This window comes from Lobosporangium transversale, assembly GCF_002105155.1.
Source record: "Lobosporangium transversale strain NRRL 3116 chromosome Unknown BCR41scaffold_50, whole genome shotgun sequence".
NCBI lineage: Eukaryota > Fungi > Mortierellomycota > Mortierellomycetes > Mortierellales > Mortierellaceae > Lobosporangium > Lobosporangium transversale.
Window position 1 is genome coordinate 209,135 of NW_019029028.1, and position 17,517 is coordinate 226,651.

Below are 17,517 nucleotides of genomic sequence, written 5' to 3' on the forward strand. Positions count from 1 at the left end.
AAGGGAAGCGGGTGGTCAGAGACGAGCATACAGAGTCGAAGGATCATGATATGTCAGTGGATGATTACCCGCCTGTCAACAGTCTTACAGATAATATTACTAGCACCATTGGCGATTCACCTCTCTTTGCAGTATTGAGTCCAACTCCCGCTTCACCAAAGCCTCTTAGAGCTCAACAAGGGAAGCGCGGGATTTACCCAGCAGCGCCTCCTGCTCCTTGGACATCAGAGCCATTGACTAACAAATTAGCCCAGTGTCGAGCCTTGCCCTCATCACGTGCTGATACCACATCAACTCCAGTAACTAAAAACGATCCTAATTTGGCGTTCATGAGTTCAGCCCGTAAACATACACCACCGACGATGACTGAAGGTTCGAGTGGCAAATCACTTTTAAATGATTTCCCAGATGAATTGCCAAAATCGGTCAACGCCACTACGCAACCTACTGTTACTCTTCCGGAGGATCCTTCCAAAGCACCAGTTCTGAAGGGCTACTATGAACTTCCTTCGATTAAAAAGATCGATCAATGGAAGAGCACCAAAAGTCTTGCGCCAAATACGTTCAAAAGATTACTAATTAATCTTTGTGGGCTGATCGTATCCAGAATTATAATGAGAGCCACTATCTACAGGTAAGCTGGTACCTTGTTATTATTATAAACGTATTGTTTGTTCGTACTGTTCGCGTCGTTGACATACTCTACTACTTCTCATAACATTAGATCCATTATCAAGCTCATATCCTCATTGACAGGTCTATCGGTATTATATTGGATAGGTAAGTGCTTTAAGAAAGTCATAAAACCCAATTCAAGGACGTTAGTGACAGCCATAAAAACACTTTTTCTAATAGCTAAGGCGGTCCTCTTGGTAGAATGGGGTGTTGCTCTTCTGTTTGTGATTAATATCCTGGAGGTAATATATAGTTACATGACGAGCTCGAATAATTTTGAATATGAACCTTTGACTCCATCTCAACGGGCTCTCCTTGGCCTGGATCCTGTCATCAGCAAAGTGCCTGGTGCTGTTCCAATTTTCAAGAGATCAGTTAGTACAGTAAGTTAGATCGAGTACTCTATAAGTCTATACACATTGAATCTTCGTTGGAAGTAGTTACGAAAGTGGGTCTGACAGGCATGGTTCTCTTTGAAAAAGCCTCACAATTTGACAGAAAAGCCCATAATGAGCACATATGTCAGCCCCTCTCAAGTCCCATTCAGTTCATCTCGTACGCCATTCCAGAAGCCCAATGTGGGTACTGTCGCGCCAGAGTACAGGGATGCAGCTACTATTCTTAGTAAGTCAATGGCACGGAGCTTCAACCAAGTATCGGTTCAGGATAAGGCTGATCTGAACCGATTAATGAAGAGCCTTGAAGCAAGGGAGGAACTTCAGAACGAGTGGAAAGGGCCCGACGCTGATTCATCTAAGAGGTCCTTTGGACTCCATAGTGGTTTCGGCGCTCCCCAGAACGGCCTTCAGGGTGGCGTGGACATGGCTGTACCCGATCTCCGCGCAAGTATCAATGCCCGTGGACCTGTTCCGCAATATCGGCATGCATTGCGTACAACCCTGTCCAAGGATCATACGTCCAAAACCGATCTTCAGAAAGACGGTCTTTATGTTGTCGGTCATAGTAAAGTCCTCAAGAACCTCAAAGTTTCTGAACAACAACTCGATCGCTGGGTTTTCAACCTGCGCAAAGTATGCTCCGCATGGCTTGTATATCATGATATTAGAGAGTGAAAGGCAGACACAAATCATGGTTTGTTAATTTAATCTATGTCTTACATGTACTCCACTCAATAGTGGTTATGGAACAAAATCGTCATGCATGTGTGCAATGAAATGGAGGCAGTGGACGAAGAATTGGCTAAACAAGGATTGTCATATCTTGATTGTAAGAATGCGACAATGTTTTATTGCTCTGTTCCCGTGTCACAAAACGTAAATGGGACTGCTTCGACTGCTCCTGGTCCCCCAGCATCCGCCCCGCTCACCAGTTCACTTGCATGGGGAGCTGCCAGTGTTGCTGCACCTCGGTTACCAAGTGCCTTTGGGCCACCTCAACCGCAGCAGCCACAGCTACCTACATCACTTCAGGATCTTGAAGCGCGTTATGGCTCTGTAAGTGTTTATCTGAAGTACCACGAGGAGACAAGGATTGACTCATTATAAATTGGATAACGTTTTTAAGATACATCTCATCTTCATTCTGCCACGACATTCTAGTCAAATATTGTTAAGCAGAGGCTATACCTTGAAGCCTACTTGGCAGTCCCGGGCTGTGCCAACAGGAAATATGTTGTTGAGCGACTACAAGGTAAAAGCGCAAAAGTAAAAGGGTGTGGTATATTAATTGAATTATGAGACAACATTAAAGTTTGGTGCTTGACGGTATGATTTCTGTTTTACTGTATGAGTATAGCGATGGGCCCGCTCTTGACACATTTCATTTGGGATTCGCATGGCGTTACGTGGGATGGTGCCAAGAAGTCCTGGACCCCAGACCTGCCTTCGGATGCACAGATCATCATGCATTTGTTCATGACTTATATTGACACCAACATGCCATCTCAACCAGCAGAGGTTTACGATCGCTTCCTGTTTACCTACAAACACTATGTACCTATGGAGAATAAGCCCGATCCCACGACTGCGCTGCAAATCAAACAGACATCCAAATTCCCACCCAATTACTCTTTGGTAGTCGGAGGATCCTTGTGGGAAGTGGTACCTGTAAGTCATTGTCTGTTCATTCAAGTATTATTGTATTTTTTAATTTGAAAGTCCTTTTGATTCAAATGCCACTAGCTATTATTAATACTACAATATTTTTATTAATTTAGAAACGACTTAATGTATGGTACACTATGGTGTTGTTCATTTATATGGTTATGAAAGAAAATGGCGGCTATCTAGGCCAGATCAACATTGGCACACAATGGATTGGACTTGGAAATGTTGTTGAGGGCTATGACTTGTAGTTGCTTAATTCAGCATCAGTGAAGCGATCATCATTCATTTTAAAGAGATGTAATAATAAAATTTTTGATGTTTGAATGTTGCACAAGAACAAAAATCAAGAATTCATCATCTGTTTTACAACAGATAAAGATTTGAGAATGATAAGAAGAAAAGAGCATCGTAGTGGAATGAAATCTTTGGGAGCAAGTCCTTGCCGCAGTAAAGGGGGCGCGGTTACCTCCATCTTATTGAGGGTTGAATTGGGATATTGGGCGTCAATTTCCATGTGCAAGTTTGAGTATGAGTGTGAGTGTGAGTGAGTGAGATTGTGTGGCTGTGAGCAAGAGCCCTTTTTTTTAATAAAAAGACCAGTTCTTCTCGTTCTGTTATTCCCTTACATTCTCTCTTCAATCTCTCGAATCATTCATAAACACAATAGAATTTCACCAGATTCTCTCTCACCTTAATCTCATGAACGACCTTGCTGCTCAACCGGAGAACACCAAGGCTGACACCGTTGTCACTGGACGTACTATGGACGAAGTCACTCGCGCAGACAGACTCGTCCGAGAGATGCGTAACTGTGCTGACAATAAGACTCTAGGGAAATCTGGGCCTAAGCGTAGACGTAATCTAGTCAACGCGAACAAATATGAGGTCGATTTGGAGCGGGAACGTAAATGTGCAACTCGCGGTCGAACCAATAACAAGACTGCAGCTCAGCACTGCAAGGTTAAAACGTTGACAGTTACCTCGTGGAAAATGAATGAGTACGAGTATGCCAACGGAACGCTACCGACGCTTGCTCGTGGACTATTTACCTACCAAGATCCTCTCGCTACACCACTTGTCGCTGACAATGATAATACAGTACAAGGTGAAAATGAGGAGGCTGACAGCCCTCATCACATCCTGATCCGTGGATATGACAAATTCTTCAATATAGGTGAAGTAAAGAAGACACAGCTTGACTGGATCGCAACCAACACTGAGGGCCCATATGAAGTCACGCTGAAGGAAAATGGTTGCATCATCTTTATGGCAGGATTGCCTCCTCATCTGGTAGGGCCACAGGGAGGATGCGTTGTTAGCAGCAAACATTGTCTGGGAGATTCACAGTCTTCTGAGGTTGTGGATGCACAACAATGGACCGAGCGATCTGGAACCAGTGTTACAGTCAGTCATGCCCTCAAGGGACGTGAGTGGCTAGAGAAAACCTTGGCTGCCAAAGGAAGGACGACACAAGAGTTTGGACTATGGCTCTGGAACAATAACTTGACTGCTGTCGCAGAGGTAACTTTCCATCGATCCCTCTCATTACTTACTGAGTATGAAGGCGCATTTGGATTCAATCTTTTTTTTTTTTTTTTTTATTACTTTTTTTTTTTTTTTTTATAGATACTAAGAAATATTTGATATTAATTCTGTAGTTATGTGACGATGACTTTGAAGAGCATATTTTGAGGTATCCTGCCGAGCGAGCAGGACTCTACCTTCATGGATTGAACCGTAACACCGTCGACTTTCAGACTTTGCCCAGTGGGAAGGTTCAGCAGACAGCTGCTGAATGGGGGTTTCGGCGTACGGACTTTGTGACATTCAACACGTACAAGGAGGTAATGGATTTTGCAGAGGAAGTGAGGAATGCTGGCGAATATGATCATCGCCCCGTAGAGGGATTCGTGGTTCGTTGCAAGACAAAGCAAGAGGGAGCGACTCATTTCTACAAGATCAAATACGATGAACCTTATCTTATGTACAGAGAATGGAGAGAGATCACCAAGCATCTTTGGAGTGCTGAAACCAAAAAGGCAGCAAAGGACTATAGTGTGGCCCCATTACGGATGAAATATCCTCTTACAAAAGAATATGTGGAATTTGTACGGAAGTTGATGAAGACACAGCCGGAGTTGTTCACATTATATAACAAGAACCAGGGCATCATTGCTGTCCGCGACATGTTTTTGCAGGAATGGAAGTCCAAGTCGCCTCAGGAGCAAGAGAAATCATTAGGGCTCGCCGGTTCGAAGAAGCCTAAGACAGTATCTGCATCTAATGAAGTTGTGGAGGATTACCAGCGCACGGTTGTGCTTCCTATCGCGACGATCGGCTGTGGCAAGACCACAGTCAGCGTAGCGCTCTCTAAGCTTTTTGGATGGGCACATGTAAGCAGCGATGACTTTCAGCACATGCGGAAGAGCGGATCGAGGTTCCTGCAGGAGATAGTGAATCAACTCAAGGATAATATGGTCGTAATTGCAGATCGGACCAATTTTGAATATATGCATCGACAAAGAATCATGAACGTTGTTCGAGGGGCCTATCCTAAAGCGCGCTTCGTGGCACTCTACTGGAGCCATGATGAGATGCCAGCTTATAAGCTCCGGGAGTTTGAAGTTGAACGGGTAAGGAATCGAGGATCCAACCATCAGAACCTAACTCCGGAATTCTGTCCTGAATTCGAGAGTGTCATTCAAAGGTTTCTGACGTCATTTCAGCCTCTCAACACGCTGGTGGAGCCTGATTCGAATTTCAGCTGCGTGATCGAGTCAAGAGTGGGCGAGGAGAGCTTGTTGTTTGTGGAGCGGATTGTAAAGGAGTTTGCGATCCCCATCATGGGCGCTGGAGGCGTTGGAAACTATCCAATCCCAACACCAGATCAGATCAAGGAAGCAGTCCGATTTGCGCGAGAGGATTGGAAACCTGCACGGGTGATTTCTGGTGATGCTGAGAAGTGTCATACGCGCAAATTGAAGAATGAGGTTGGGGCGGAAGCAGAAGCTGAAGCAAATCAGGATGATTCCGGGGTGGGCTCTATCAATCCAACCGTTGGTACTAAAGTGATTAGTGGGAAATCAAGATGGTCGAAAGATCCAAAGTATTTTGCGATTGCACTGGAGCCGGATGCAGTTCACACGTTTTTAGAACGATTGGGTACGGACACAAATGGATCCAAGTCCGGTTCAGAGTGGGCTGAGCTCTTGCAGACGATCAAGGTGTGGAAGGGGAATGTGATGAATAGATCGCAACCACACGTTACCCTTATCCACGCGAGTACTTGTGAGGATAGTTCGCCTACAAAGGCTCAGCATGCCCAAATGCTGTGGAAGCTTTACACCGACGAAGTAGCTGGTATGAAGAATGAGTTGACTGCTGTATCGTCTACTCCTATGTCCTCTGACGTGTCCTTGCTGGTGTCTTCCATGCAGCAGTCACTTTCTCTGTCAACATCATCGTCACCGGCCTTGGCAAACAAGGCAAATGGAGGGCCGAGAGAAGTAAACGAGAAATGTGGAGCAGCTACTGCATTGAACTCTGTTGAAAACAAGGTTGGGATCGACCGGCCGGATCTTCAGGCGACTGTCACAGTAGACTATATGGTGTGGTCAGAACGAATTATGGCACTACATGTGTCGAGTGCTAAGCGGACATTGACTGGTGAAGCATACGAGAGTACACAGGCAAGTTTGCATATTACTGTTGGAAAAGCAAATGAACAGGTCAAGTCAATGGAGTCGAATACGATCTTGGAGTTGTGGAAGAGACAGAAGAAAGGAGAGGGATCTGACCCTGGGCCTGGACCTGCTCGAGGATCAAGAAAAGGAAAGAACAAGGCTGAAGACGAATCAACAGCAAAGGACGGTGAGGGATCAAGGATTAGATCAGTTAAGTTGGACAAGGTTCAGACTTTTACCGGAAGGTTGAAGGGCATGATGTATTGAGGAGTAAGGATGGTATTGCAAAAGTAAAAAAAGTAAAAATAAAACGAAAACGGATCATCTGCAAAGAAATAAAAAATAAATAAATAAAAACGACATCTGTAGACGTTCAACGTGATCTCGAACAAATCTAAACAAGCCTCCTCCATGATGATTGAATCCAGGGCAAAGAGACGGTTGATAGAAGGAGAGATCTCCGATATCTTTTTGTTCTTGTTCTTGTTCTTTTTCTTCTTTTTGTTATTATTATTATTATTATTATTATTATTATTATTATTATTATTATTATTATTATTATTATTATTATTATTATTCTTACCACAAAGGTTACTCCCCTATCCATAGGGACTTATCACCCTCATTCATTCGCCGCAGCTTTTTATTTTGATGGATCCGCGGAGAAGTATTCACACAATGTAATTTTCATAGGTTGTAGTTTGCGTTGTTGACACGCATGTGCAAATAAAAAGACTGGTTAAATTATGCATTGGGCTGAGTAAAAAAAAAAAAAAAAAAAAAAAGAAAAAAGAAATAAAAAATAACAAGAATGAGGGTAATGCAGGCTGAAGATGGTCACTGCCACATACGAATCAAACAAAATAGGTTTTTTTTTTACCTTTTTTTTTTTTTTTTTATTAATCAAGGACATTGTGGAGGGAGAAAGTGAAGAATTTAGTAGCAATTTATGGAGAAACAAGACATGGAATTACGAGATATTAAGATGTAGGAGAATGTAAGTTGACGACCAAAGGGTTGTTACTGTTGCCGAAGGAAAGGTATCATTTAATTACTGCTTTTTTTTTTTTTTTTTTTCTATGAGCGATTTTATTTCTTTTTCTTTTTGCTATCTTTGTAAACGAAATGGGCGAACGATCTGTAAAAGTTGCCGCGTGAACAAAAGCAATTCTTGACAGGTCCTTTTATGATTATGTTGAAACGTCAGGGCAAGGGCTTGCAAAAAAAATTTTATTTGAAAACTTCGCCCCACTCACTCTCACTCTCACTCATGTCAACCATGGAGAGATGAGCTTTTTTCTTTTCTTTTTTTCTTTTTCCCTTTCTCTCTCTCTCTCTCTCTTTTTTTTTTTTTTTTTTTTTTTGTTTTCTTCCTTCTTGTTAATGGCTCCTTTGAGCACCGTTTTTGTATACTCCCTCTACTCCCATTCCTCTCTCCTCTTCTTTTAGCATTACAAATTTCATTCCATTTATTTGTGCTCGTACACTGTGGAGATTGCTTAAAGCAGTGACGACCATGCAGACTGACGACTCAAACTATGGTGCCACTTCCGCACACAGCAGACAGACCACCCAAGGAGCTGAACCTGCTTCTGGCTCTACCTCCACTCTCTTTCATGTCCCTACACGTCAGAGTTATGATCAAGATAATGTCGATGAACGAACTCAATTGCTCGGCCATTGGTCAGGGGAAGATCCCGAGTTAACAACCACTGCGAACACTGGATCAAAAAAGAGTCGCCGTCGCAATACTTGGAATTACAACACACGTCAGCAGCCTAGTTTACTACCAACATCTGTACAAAGCATGACATCCATATCCGCCTTGGCATCAAGACCCAAAGATCTACCTGGTCAGACTACGTAAGGAACAAGATCCAAATAACAAAACAAAACAAAACAAAGCAAAAAAATTAAAAAGTTTTGCTGTCGTAAATCCTCAATTAACCCAACTATTGATCACCAGATAATTAAACGCATCTTTTTTTTTTTTTTTTTTTTTTTTTTTTTTGCTGCTTTTCTCCTTATTACATATCACAGGGATCCAGAGGATCCTCTCAATAAGAGTACTTCTGTTGTTCGCACCAAGCGAGAAAGGCAAGTGTAGTGTTACTTTGGACTTTTCATCTTGTTGGTCATCCATCTTGGGGTTTAAATGTCTGATTAACACTGCTCCTTTTTTTTTTTTTTTTTTTTTTTTTTAATATTATTTATTTATTTACAGTTTGTCAAGACAAGATACGTCCCGTAGTGTGGCAACGACCTCTTCCTTGTATACCAATTACAATGAACCGATCAGTGCTCGCCGAACCATGCTCCGCCAAAGCTCATTTGGGGCACCGGGCCGTTTCATGAAACTGTATTCTAGACTGATGGAATTGATCTTCTCTCCTGATACTACAGATGAGAAAATCATATCAACTTGTGTGGTACTATATCAATTCTTGTTAGGGACTGAGAGAATAAAAAAAAAAAAAAAAAATCTTCCAAATGTTTATTTAATCTTTTTTTTTTTTTTTTTTTTTTTTTATTTAATCTTTTTTTTTATTTTTATTTTATCGGTGCATAGAATGTCGTCAATGTAGCTGTAGACACGGCATTCTGTTTGCTTTATCTGGTCGAGGCTAGCCATCTCACGCGTCCTCCAGGCCATGAATCCAATTGGCTTTATATCCAAAGAAGTCGATCTTTTTGGTATATCCTAGTCACCATTGCCTGTTATAATTTCCTCACAGTTTGGTCCAGCATCATCTTTGCAGAGTCAAAATCAAAAGCCATTCGAAGGAAACGACATGTTGTGTCGACCCTGATAGCACTTCCTTTCATGTGTTCTATCTTTATGAAAGATGGCCACGAGCTCTATGTACCGTATTTCCTGCAAAGTATTGCTCTCGTCTCAAGAGTCCAGCAGGCACTCAACTTCTATATCGACATGGGCGTGACAGGTACATTATGGATCTTCCATCATCAAACTGTCCACTGTGTAACATCGCATGACAACATGTAGCATTGACCCACCCTTTTTTTCTGAAATGTTATTTTTTTTTTTTTTTTACAATGTTCCATGTTCTATGGCAGATCTTCCAATGGATCCATTGAAATCCAAGACCATCATATTTGCAATGTATATCATTACCCTCATCTACTGTGCCATCTCTGCCTTCCAAGTAGCAGAGTATGACCAGTTAATGGCTTCTGGCGATCACAACGATCTTTTAAAGCTACTGTAAGAGAGAAACCAGCTTTGTAGACCTTTTCTTCTTCGTTCCTGTTAGGGAGATTTATATATATGAAAAAAAAAAAAAAAAAAAAAAAAAAAAAAAGGTTACGCTCTTACGAACATTCTGTTCTGTTTGTAGATATTTTGTATTAATCACCATGAGTACTGTCGGCTATGGTGATCTGACACCCAAGAACCAACTTGGATACGCTATTGTCGTCCTGATCATCGGAGCTGTCCTCTCAGTGCTCCCTTTCATGATCTCTGGTATTATGGACGCTGTGGCTCAAGCAAAAGGTATACTATTTACTGTGAAACATGACACCAAGTTCACATTTTTTAAGAAAATTGGATCTTAAGACTCTTTTTCCTTTTTTGATTTAGCTGGCGAGGGAATCTTCAAGCCTGGAGGTCACAAGTTCATGATCATTTCTGGATCGTTACATTCTGCTCAGAAGCTTGCTAATGTCCTTAATGGCTTCTGGTTCACCAACAAGGTATGGTTTGGATTAGCTTTGATCAAAGGCCATCGCATGATATCCTTGAGCTTGTGGCGATATCAATTCTTTTTTTTTTTTTTTTTTTTTTTTTTTTTTTACAATGATAGGAATATTCCAATTCTTCTTTCAAAATCGTCATTCTCGGTCTGAGTGAACCTTGCAAAGATATTCAAGCGCTCCTGCGATCTGCCCGCTATAAGAACAGGGTCGTTTATTTAAAAGGAACTCCGTTGGTACGACAAGGATCTCTTTATCTGTCATACTTTTATCTCATTCAGAGCCCTGTACTGAACGGTATATTTCTAATTTTAATGAACTGTATAGGAGAGCAAGGATTTAGAGAGAATCCAAGCGAGATATGCAGAGGGAATCTTTATTATCGCTGACCGCAATTCCACATATTCGCCACAAGAGGAAGATCGCCATAACACACTATCGACGTTAGCGTTCCGTAATGTCAGCGAGGCAGGCATCTACACATATAATCTTCTCCCAGAAACAGAAATGTACCAGAAGATCGCTGCGACTCAAGTTGTTTGTGCTGACGAGCTGCGTCAGGTTCTATTGGCATTCAATTGTTTGCAACAGGCATCTGCTACGCTGGTCCTGAATATGTTGCATCAACATCGCCCCTCTGAAACTGTCGGAGAAGCTTGGGAGGCCGAGTACGATGATAGTCTTGGAAATGAGTTTTATTTTATTTCTTCTCTGAACCCCATCTTTGATGGAAAACCCTTTGGATTCGTGTCTTGGGTATGTTTACCACAATCATCGGTCTATCACTTTATGACAAGAACGACCCGTCTCAACACGTCCTAGTTAACTAATCCTTTTATATATCTCTCTCTCTGCTGCCCTTGTTCTATTTTCGATAGTTTTTGTACCGTCGCTTTCAAGTCATCTTGTTTGGAGTTCGTATTCTATTGCAATCAGGGGAATACCACACTGCCTTGAATCCAGGAAAAGACTACATCTTTCAACATAACGAGCAATGTATATTCATTGCGCAGAACCCAACTGATCTAGATGAAATTAACGCGCTCACTGAACAGTATCTGGAGAGATTCCTTCAACACCTTTATGACAGTCAGGAAGACTTTGACTATCATGCAAAAAACTTTTCAAAGGCTCTCCTGACACTCTCACCTACAAAATGCCCCTCGCGAAAGCATAAAAAAGCAAGGTCATCACAGCGTGGTACCAACAATGACATCAACCCTTACAGCCGAACTACCGGATTTTGTTCGCATCATTCTGCCGCACCCACCATCAACCATGAGGATGATGAGATTGATGTGGTTCCTGAAGTCAGCTTCGTGTCTGGGGATGAAGGTGGCGCAGACCAAGGCTCCAATGAGTCAGCGTCATCTCAGCCTGCTAAACGCCATCTATTGCCTCACTACAGTCGCAGTGATAGGAACCCCAATACAAAGTCCAGAGCAGAACGAGAGTACCAAAAGGAGCTTGCAAAGATAGGCTTTCAGGATTCTGAATCCAATAACCTACGCATTGATTATCCACCAGCCCCTTTCCCTGGCGCCAAGGTACCGCTTTGTATCTTAGTCGACACTCGGAATGGAGGCGGCCGGACTCTGAAAGATATGAAGATTAGCAGCTGGGATGATCTCTTGAAACGGAAAGAGAAAGCACGACAGATTGAACTCAATCAGAGGGCGGGACTTGAGCCTGGAATGGCCTCTTCTGCTGCGTTAGGTGATAAAAAGAGTAATAGGCTGAGCCAGAGCCCTTCAAACCCCAATACGGAGCCAGGTCACATCCTCATCTGTTCTCCAAACTATGATATCTTCCGACTGATCTGCACATTAAGGTCTTCCCATTTGAGAAAGCTACAGGATGTAGTCGTTCTTTGCTCGCGTAAACCCAATGACCAAGAGTTCAGGGCGCTGAAATGCTTCCCTCGACTATATTTCTTGATTGTAAGTTTCACTTTTGAGATCCAGCTGGACTAAGCTCAACGGACGTATGTCATTTCATAAATTAACATCGTATAATATAATATTTCCTACAGGGCGACTGTCTCTCCCGGGAGGATCTTGAGCGAGGAGGGATTACAAAGTCAAGCAAGTATCTGTTCTTGAGGCATCCGCAGAACGCTGGTGTAGATGGATCCTTCTTTGACAGTGTCGCTGTCATTAATAGGATCTTGGTGCAACAGATCTTTTCTGATGCTGAAAATGCAAGAACGGGCTGCCATGAGAGTAGTGAGGCTCACCATTCACATTCATCGCCGTCGGTGATGAATGGTCATTATGACCTATATGATCCAGCCAAGAGCATGTCCTTGAGGATGCCTCCATCTACCAAGAAACTGTCGCGTCAAGTCTTGAACGAGGGACCACAGTGTGTGTATGAGCTAGTAGAAGAACGTTCTGTTGAATTCCTCGAGCTTCGCAATACTGAGACCAGTATTAAACGTAGTAACCACTACACTGCAGGATCTCAAGCACTAGGACTAGGTTCTAATTATTATGAGCCCTCACAACAGCAACAACATGGTCCACGGAAAAAACTTCTCTCGGAGAAAGACTTTTATCATAATGCAATATATGCCTCTGGAGGTGTACTGGTCGGCGGACTTTTGGACCATGTCCTTTACCAGCTTTATTCGAACCCCAGTATCCTACAATTGATCAAATTACTCTGCGGTATCCGGACCAAGGCTGATGTGAAACGAGATTTCCATCTATTCAAGCAATTTGGTGCCGGATGTTACCTTCAATGTATTCCTGTTCCTGAGGAATTTGCTGTTCAAACCATGAAACCTAATAGAGATCATGACAACAGCCGATCATCATCATCGCCAAGCGCATCAGCCAGCTCAAACGATAGTGAAAGCAGTAGTGATGCCGACAATGATGACGATGGCGAACATGTTGACGATAAACACGATGATGCTGCAGAGGAGGAAGAAGACTCAAAGGAGTCGAGCAAGAACAAAAGCGGAAGCCATAGCAGTGACAGCAAAAAGAATAACAAAAAGAAAAAGAAGCTTCGTTCATCCTTATCAAAGGTTGCATCGATGGGCAAGCAAAAGGTCTCGAAACTGTTCCATTCGCATCATCACCACAGTAATCACAGTGATAGCAGCGTCAATTTTGATGCAGATTACATGAAGAAGAATCGCCACAAGAACTTCTTGCGTCTGTATGAGCACTTTGCATTGGATCGTGGGATCATTCCCATTGGTCTACTGCGACTGCAGGGAGATGATCCCAAGACAGTCTATCTGGGCATTGGAGGTAGTTCAAGGTGTTATGCGATTACGAACCCGCTGCTGGACACGGTTTTGTTGGATACTGATCAGGTCTTTGTGCTGACTCGAGAAAGTCTCTGAAATAAAATATTTTTAATACACGTTTTTATAATAATAATAATAATAATAATAATAATAATAATTTTCATTTTCATGCCTCACCATTGGATTCCAGTTTCTCCACCTCTATTTTAAAACTGAGGTTCCAGCAGGCCATTGTTGCAGAATTCGACGACGATTGTTCAACAAGTGCATCACATGAGAGGGAGTTATGAAAGTCCATTCTTACAAAGAGATCGTCGCTCAAGTCATGAGATGTTTGACCTTACCTCGGGACGGATGTCAAACCTAGATGAGCAGGAAGATTCAGCCACAGAGAGTATGGCAGAAACAACTGGTGAAGCAAAGGATGGATATGAAGTCAAGGTCAATAGAGACCATATTGATAGCGACCTGAACAAGTACAATAGACCAGAGCTTGAGCCATATTCAGTATCAAACCATTGCTTGAATGTTCAGGATGAATACGAGAGTTCATTGAACGCCGATGTCGAAGAGGACGAAGGAACTGAAGAGGAGGAGGAGGATGAGGAAGAAGAAGGATACGAAGGAGAAGAAGAAAAGGAGGAGGAGGATGTGGATGAAGAGGATGCGCCGATCATAAATGGACTTCTCAAATCGATTTACGCACAAAAAAACCGGCTATCGGCGTCTGCCAATGACTTGGTGTTCGATAGCGATTGCGACTCTCATTATCAGCATACCTCTAAGGGTCATGGATATGAAAGCAATCGAGATGAACTCTATGACATTACTCATGGGTCTGAAAAGGAGGAGAAAAAACTTGAAGATCATCAAAAGGCATTGGATCAACGTCGCGGAGAATCCCTGAATCGACTCACTTCAGCCTGGAATGAAATCTTTGAGCGATATGGGAAGGAAACTGAGGATATGTCAACGGATGATGAAATTGACTTATCAACAGGGGAACTGATTGTTGACAATGGAGTCCTGAGATCGAAAAACATAACACTCTTTGGATCATTGACGACCCTTGGTAAAGAAATTAAACAATCAAAAAAGAGTGTCCTTAACGAGATAAACGACGTCAGACAACAGCTACAACAACAACACTATCGACGTCCCAAAATTTTGAATAATGAGAACCGTGTATGTCCCTCCTCTACGTCTCCTGAACACCCTCTCCAAACCAGTGAGGCGGAAGGACAAGAAGGCAATGGGGTTAGAGCAGACTTTAACTGGAGCACCGATGATGATGTCAACGATCCAACGTATGCGCCTCCATCTAAACCGTCTAAAAGGACATCAATTCTATTGAAGCCTTCGTTGGATAGGAAATCACCAGATCGTCATCATCAACGACAGCGCGAATACTCTAGTAGAGCCCGTTCAACAAAGCGGAGGTCGTCCATAGAACCGAGTTGTGGTTTTGATGAGGAGAATGAGGAAGATTTAGACGGTCAGGAGGAAGATGAATTGGTGTTGAAGAAGGATAACGCTGAGGAAGAGAATATACTCTTACTGTATCGCGGAGTCGAATCGGAATCAGACCATCAGACTGCTGTGAATGAAGGCGAGGACAAGGATAATGTATACTGGTTAATATATCAGGGGAATTCAGAGGATGAAGAGGAAAGCTATGAGGATGACAAAGGAGATAGACATACTGGTCAGTACACCAATGGCTGTGCCGATATTGGCTATGATGCTGTCCATGTTGAAGAGTATACGGATGAAGAAAGTAGGTCCTGGCTGCACAACTCTTACGAATCATTGGTTGAGGGGGAGGAGAAAAAGAAAGCTGCCCAGGATAGCAACTACAGTATAAAGGATGCAGTTTGGCTACAGGATGACACCGTTTCCGACAGGAGAATTGTGGTAGGACATGATGATGAAGAATCCAGGTTTTGGTCCCAAGGCCCAACTACAACTGAGATCAATAATAATAAAAATGACAAGCATAGACTTTGGCTGCTGCAGTCTAGACATAAGTACGAAGCAGACGACGGAGACCTAGACTCAGACAAGGAGAATCGATATCAAAGATCACGATTTCGAACCTTGGATATAGAAGATGATGGACTTGATGATTCCAAGAGTTGGTTCGCGTCTCCTTCATGGAAAAAGCTGACCATACCGGATGCCTACCTTTTGGATACAGACTCCGAGCATGGGAAAAGCCCCCTGACAAAGAACAAGGAAGAAGACGATGATGATGATGATGGCTCTGAATCTGAGCCAAGATTCCAACCACAGTTATTCCCGAAAGGAAGTATGTGTCAATCCTCCTCTTGTCCACTCTCAGAACCACTGCCACTAAGGCCAAGATGGAGACATTCAAAGATGATACCACAAGCAAGGATCTTGGCAAATGCATTAATTTCCAAGCGGTCTTTAGCAGACACAACTGCTGCTGATACCGCTGTTACCACCATTACTACAGTTACTACCACCGCTTCTACTACTTCTGCTGCTGCTGCTGCTGCTGCTGCTGCTGCCACTGCTATTTCTGGTACTGCTTCTAATATTGCAAATCGCAAACCAAGGATGGATGTCTCTTCATCATCTTTCAAGAGAACGTTTGAGTCAGCATATATATCCTCATTCCCTGAAATAGGGCCCAGACTGCTGTTCGCTTCGCACCCAACAGAACCGTCGCCATCCAAACGGAGACGGGCAGATATGATGGATTTCAGTGTGTCGATGGAACGCTCTCCAACGGGAGAAAAGTATTTTGTATAATAACATCGCAGGCCTTTTATCATGATTGCAAACACGAATAGAATTAAATAGCCTGTCCGTCCATCAGAAGATGCTATCTGTCCTTACTCTATCACTTTGAGCTATTGACGGCAGGGTGTAGTACGACACACTTAATTTTTGGATTAGGGAGGGGAGAAAAGAAAAATGTATCAAGGATATGGCAATGGAGATGGGATTTTGCAGAGCGTCTGGCCCAAGATCATCCTGCCAATATGTATAACAGCTGACAATTATGAAAGACGAACACTGCTTATTGCTTAATATGTTTAATACGTTTAATATGTTCAGTAATAAAAATATTCTAGACCGAAAGATCTTCAAAAAAAAAAAAAAAAAAAAAAAAAAAGCACCAGTATCCCTTTTGCTGTGCAATGATACTCTGTAAGACATTCCTATTAGAGAAATCCAAAGTTGATGTTGTATTGAAGAGTGCCAAGTCTTTTTTTTTCTTTTTTTTCTTTTTAGTTGTCATCGTCCAAAAGCATTATGGAGCGAAATTGGTGGAATGCGTTTAGAACAATAAAGCTTTGAATTATAAAGTACCTGGGATGAATATACTTCAAATTGCACTTTGCGGATCAAGTCTATTCTTAAAGCCCAAATAATCCATTGTAGATTAGCTTGTTCTTGAGCAGCCTTGTTTTACGACGAGAATGACATCTTTAATAAATTCCAGGACTAAGGGGAAGAGCGCAGTGCTAAAGAAAAAAAAGCACTGCGGAGCTATGCCCATGACTATCTAGGCCAATCAAGAGAAATGTTGACTTGCATTTATAGATACGGATGAATGGAAGAATGATGTTGACATAAAACGCCATTGTCATTGTAAAGCTCGTTGCTTTTTTTTTTTTTTTTTTTTTTTTTTTTCATTACAAGTAGACGAACCTCTTGTAGTGGTAATAGCCGGGCTATCTATTGATTGGGAGATATTCTGACTTGACTCAAAAACTGCATATCTTTGCCTTTTTGTTACCGATAAAGATCAGTAGCTGTCTTTATTATATAATAAAATACTGGAAATATATATGAATCCTTGTAATCATCATTATCTTTTTTTTTTTTTTTTTTTTTTTTTTTGGACGGCAAAAGCTGATCCCGGACTGAGTTGCTAGAAAATGCTTCCTATGAAGGAAGAAAGATTTTCTTAGTAAGCGACATGTAAGGAGCGGAGCAGATGAATATATAAATATTATATATATATTATCTTTTTTATAGATTAAGAAGGACTCGAAGATCTGAGGTACATTGGGTACTGAACGGCTTGTGTGTACTGAAAAGATTGAATTGCGAATGTACAAAAGTGTGTAGCGAAAGG

The 17,517-nt window shown here is 42.2% G+C and overlaps 4 protein-coding genes across 4 annotated transcripts; all 4 read left to right on the forward strand.

The window, feature by feature from the left end:
• Positions 1-879: 879 nt before the first annotated feature.
• On the forward strand, positions 880-3,071 carry BCR41DRAFT_361772 (cytochrome B561, N terminal-domain-containing protein). The gene is made up of 6 exons (XM_022025603.1): positions 880-1,058; positions 1,158-1,706; positions 1,812-2,129; positions 2,235-2,325; positions 2,431-2,741; positions 2,852-3,071. The coding sequence occupies exons 1-6, from the start codon at positions 933-935 to the stop codon at positions 2,987-2,989; spliced, it is 1,533 nt and encodes a 510-aa protein (XP_021877123.1). The 5' UTR covers positions 880-932; the 3' UTR covers positions 2,990-3,071.
• A 294-nt stretch (positions 3,072-3,365) lies between these two features.
• On the forward strand, positions 3,366-6,755 carry BCR41DRAFT_361773 (RNA ligase-domain-containing protein). Its single transcript, XM_022025604.1, has 2 exons — positions 3,366-4,262; positions 4,400-6,755. Exons 1-2 carry the CDS (start codon positions 3,441-3,443, stop codon positions 6,689-6,691), a joined length of 3,114 nt encoding a protein of 1,037 aa, XP_021877124.1. The 5' UTR covers positions 3,366-3,440; the 3' UTR covers positions 6,692-6,755.
• Positions 6,756-10,429: 3,674 nt separating this feature from the next.
• Positions 10,430-13,521, forward strand: BCR41DRAFT_186166 (hypothetical protein). The gene is made up of 3 exons (XM_022019787.1): positions 10,430-10,897; positions 11,020-12,081; positions 12,174-13,521. Exons 1-3 carry the CDS (start codon positions 10,649-10,651, stop codon positions 13,497-13,499), a joined length of 2,637 nt encoding a protein of 878 aa, XP_021877125.1. The 5' UTR covers positions 10,430-10,648; the 3' UTR covers positions 13,500-13,521.
• A 54-nt stretch (positions 13,522-13,575) lies between these two features.
• On the forward strand, positions 13,576-16,443 carry BCR41DRAFT_361776 (hypothetical protein). Its single transcript, XM_022025605.1, has one exon. It carries the CDS (start codon positions 13,677-13,679, stop codon positions 16,179-16,181), a length of 2,505 nt encoding a protein of 834 aa, XP_021877126.1. The 5' UTR covers positions 13,576-13,676; the 3' UTR covers positions 16,182-16,443.
• Positions 16,444-17,517: the final 1,074 nt, after the last annotated feature.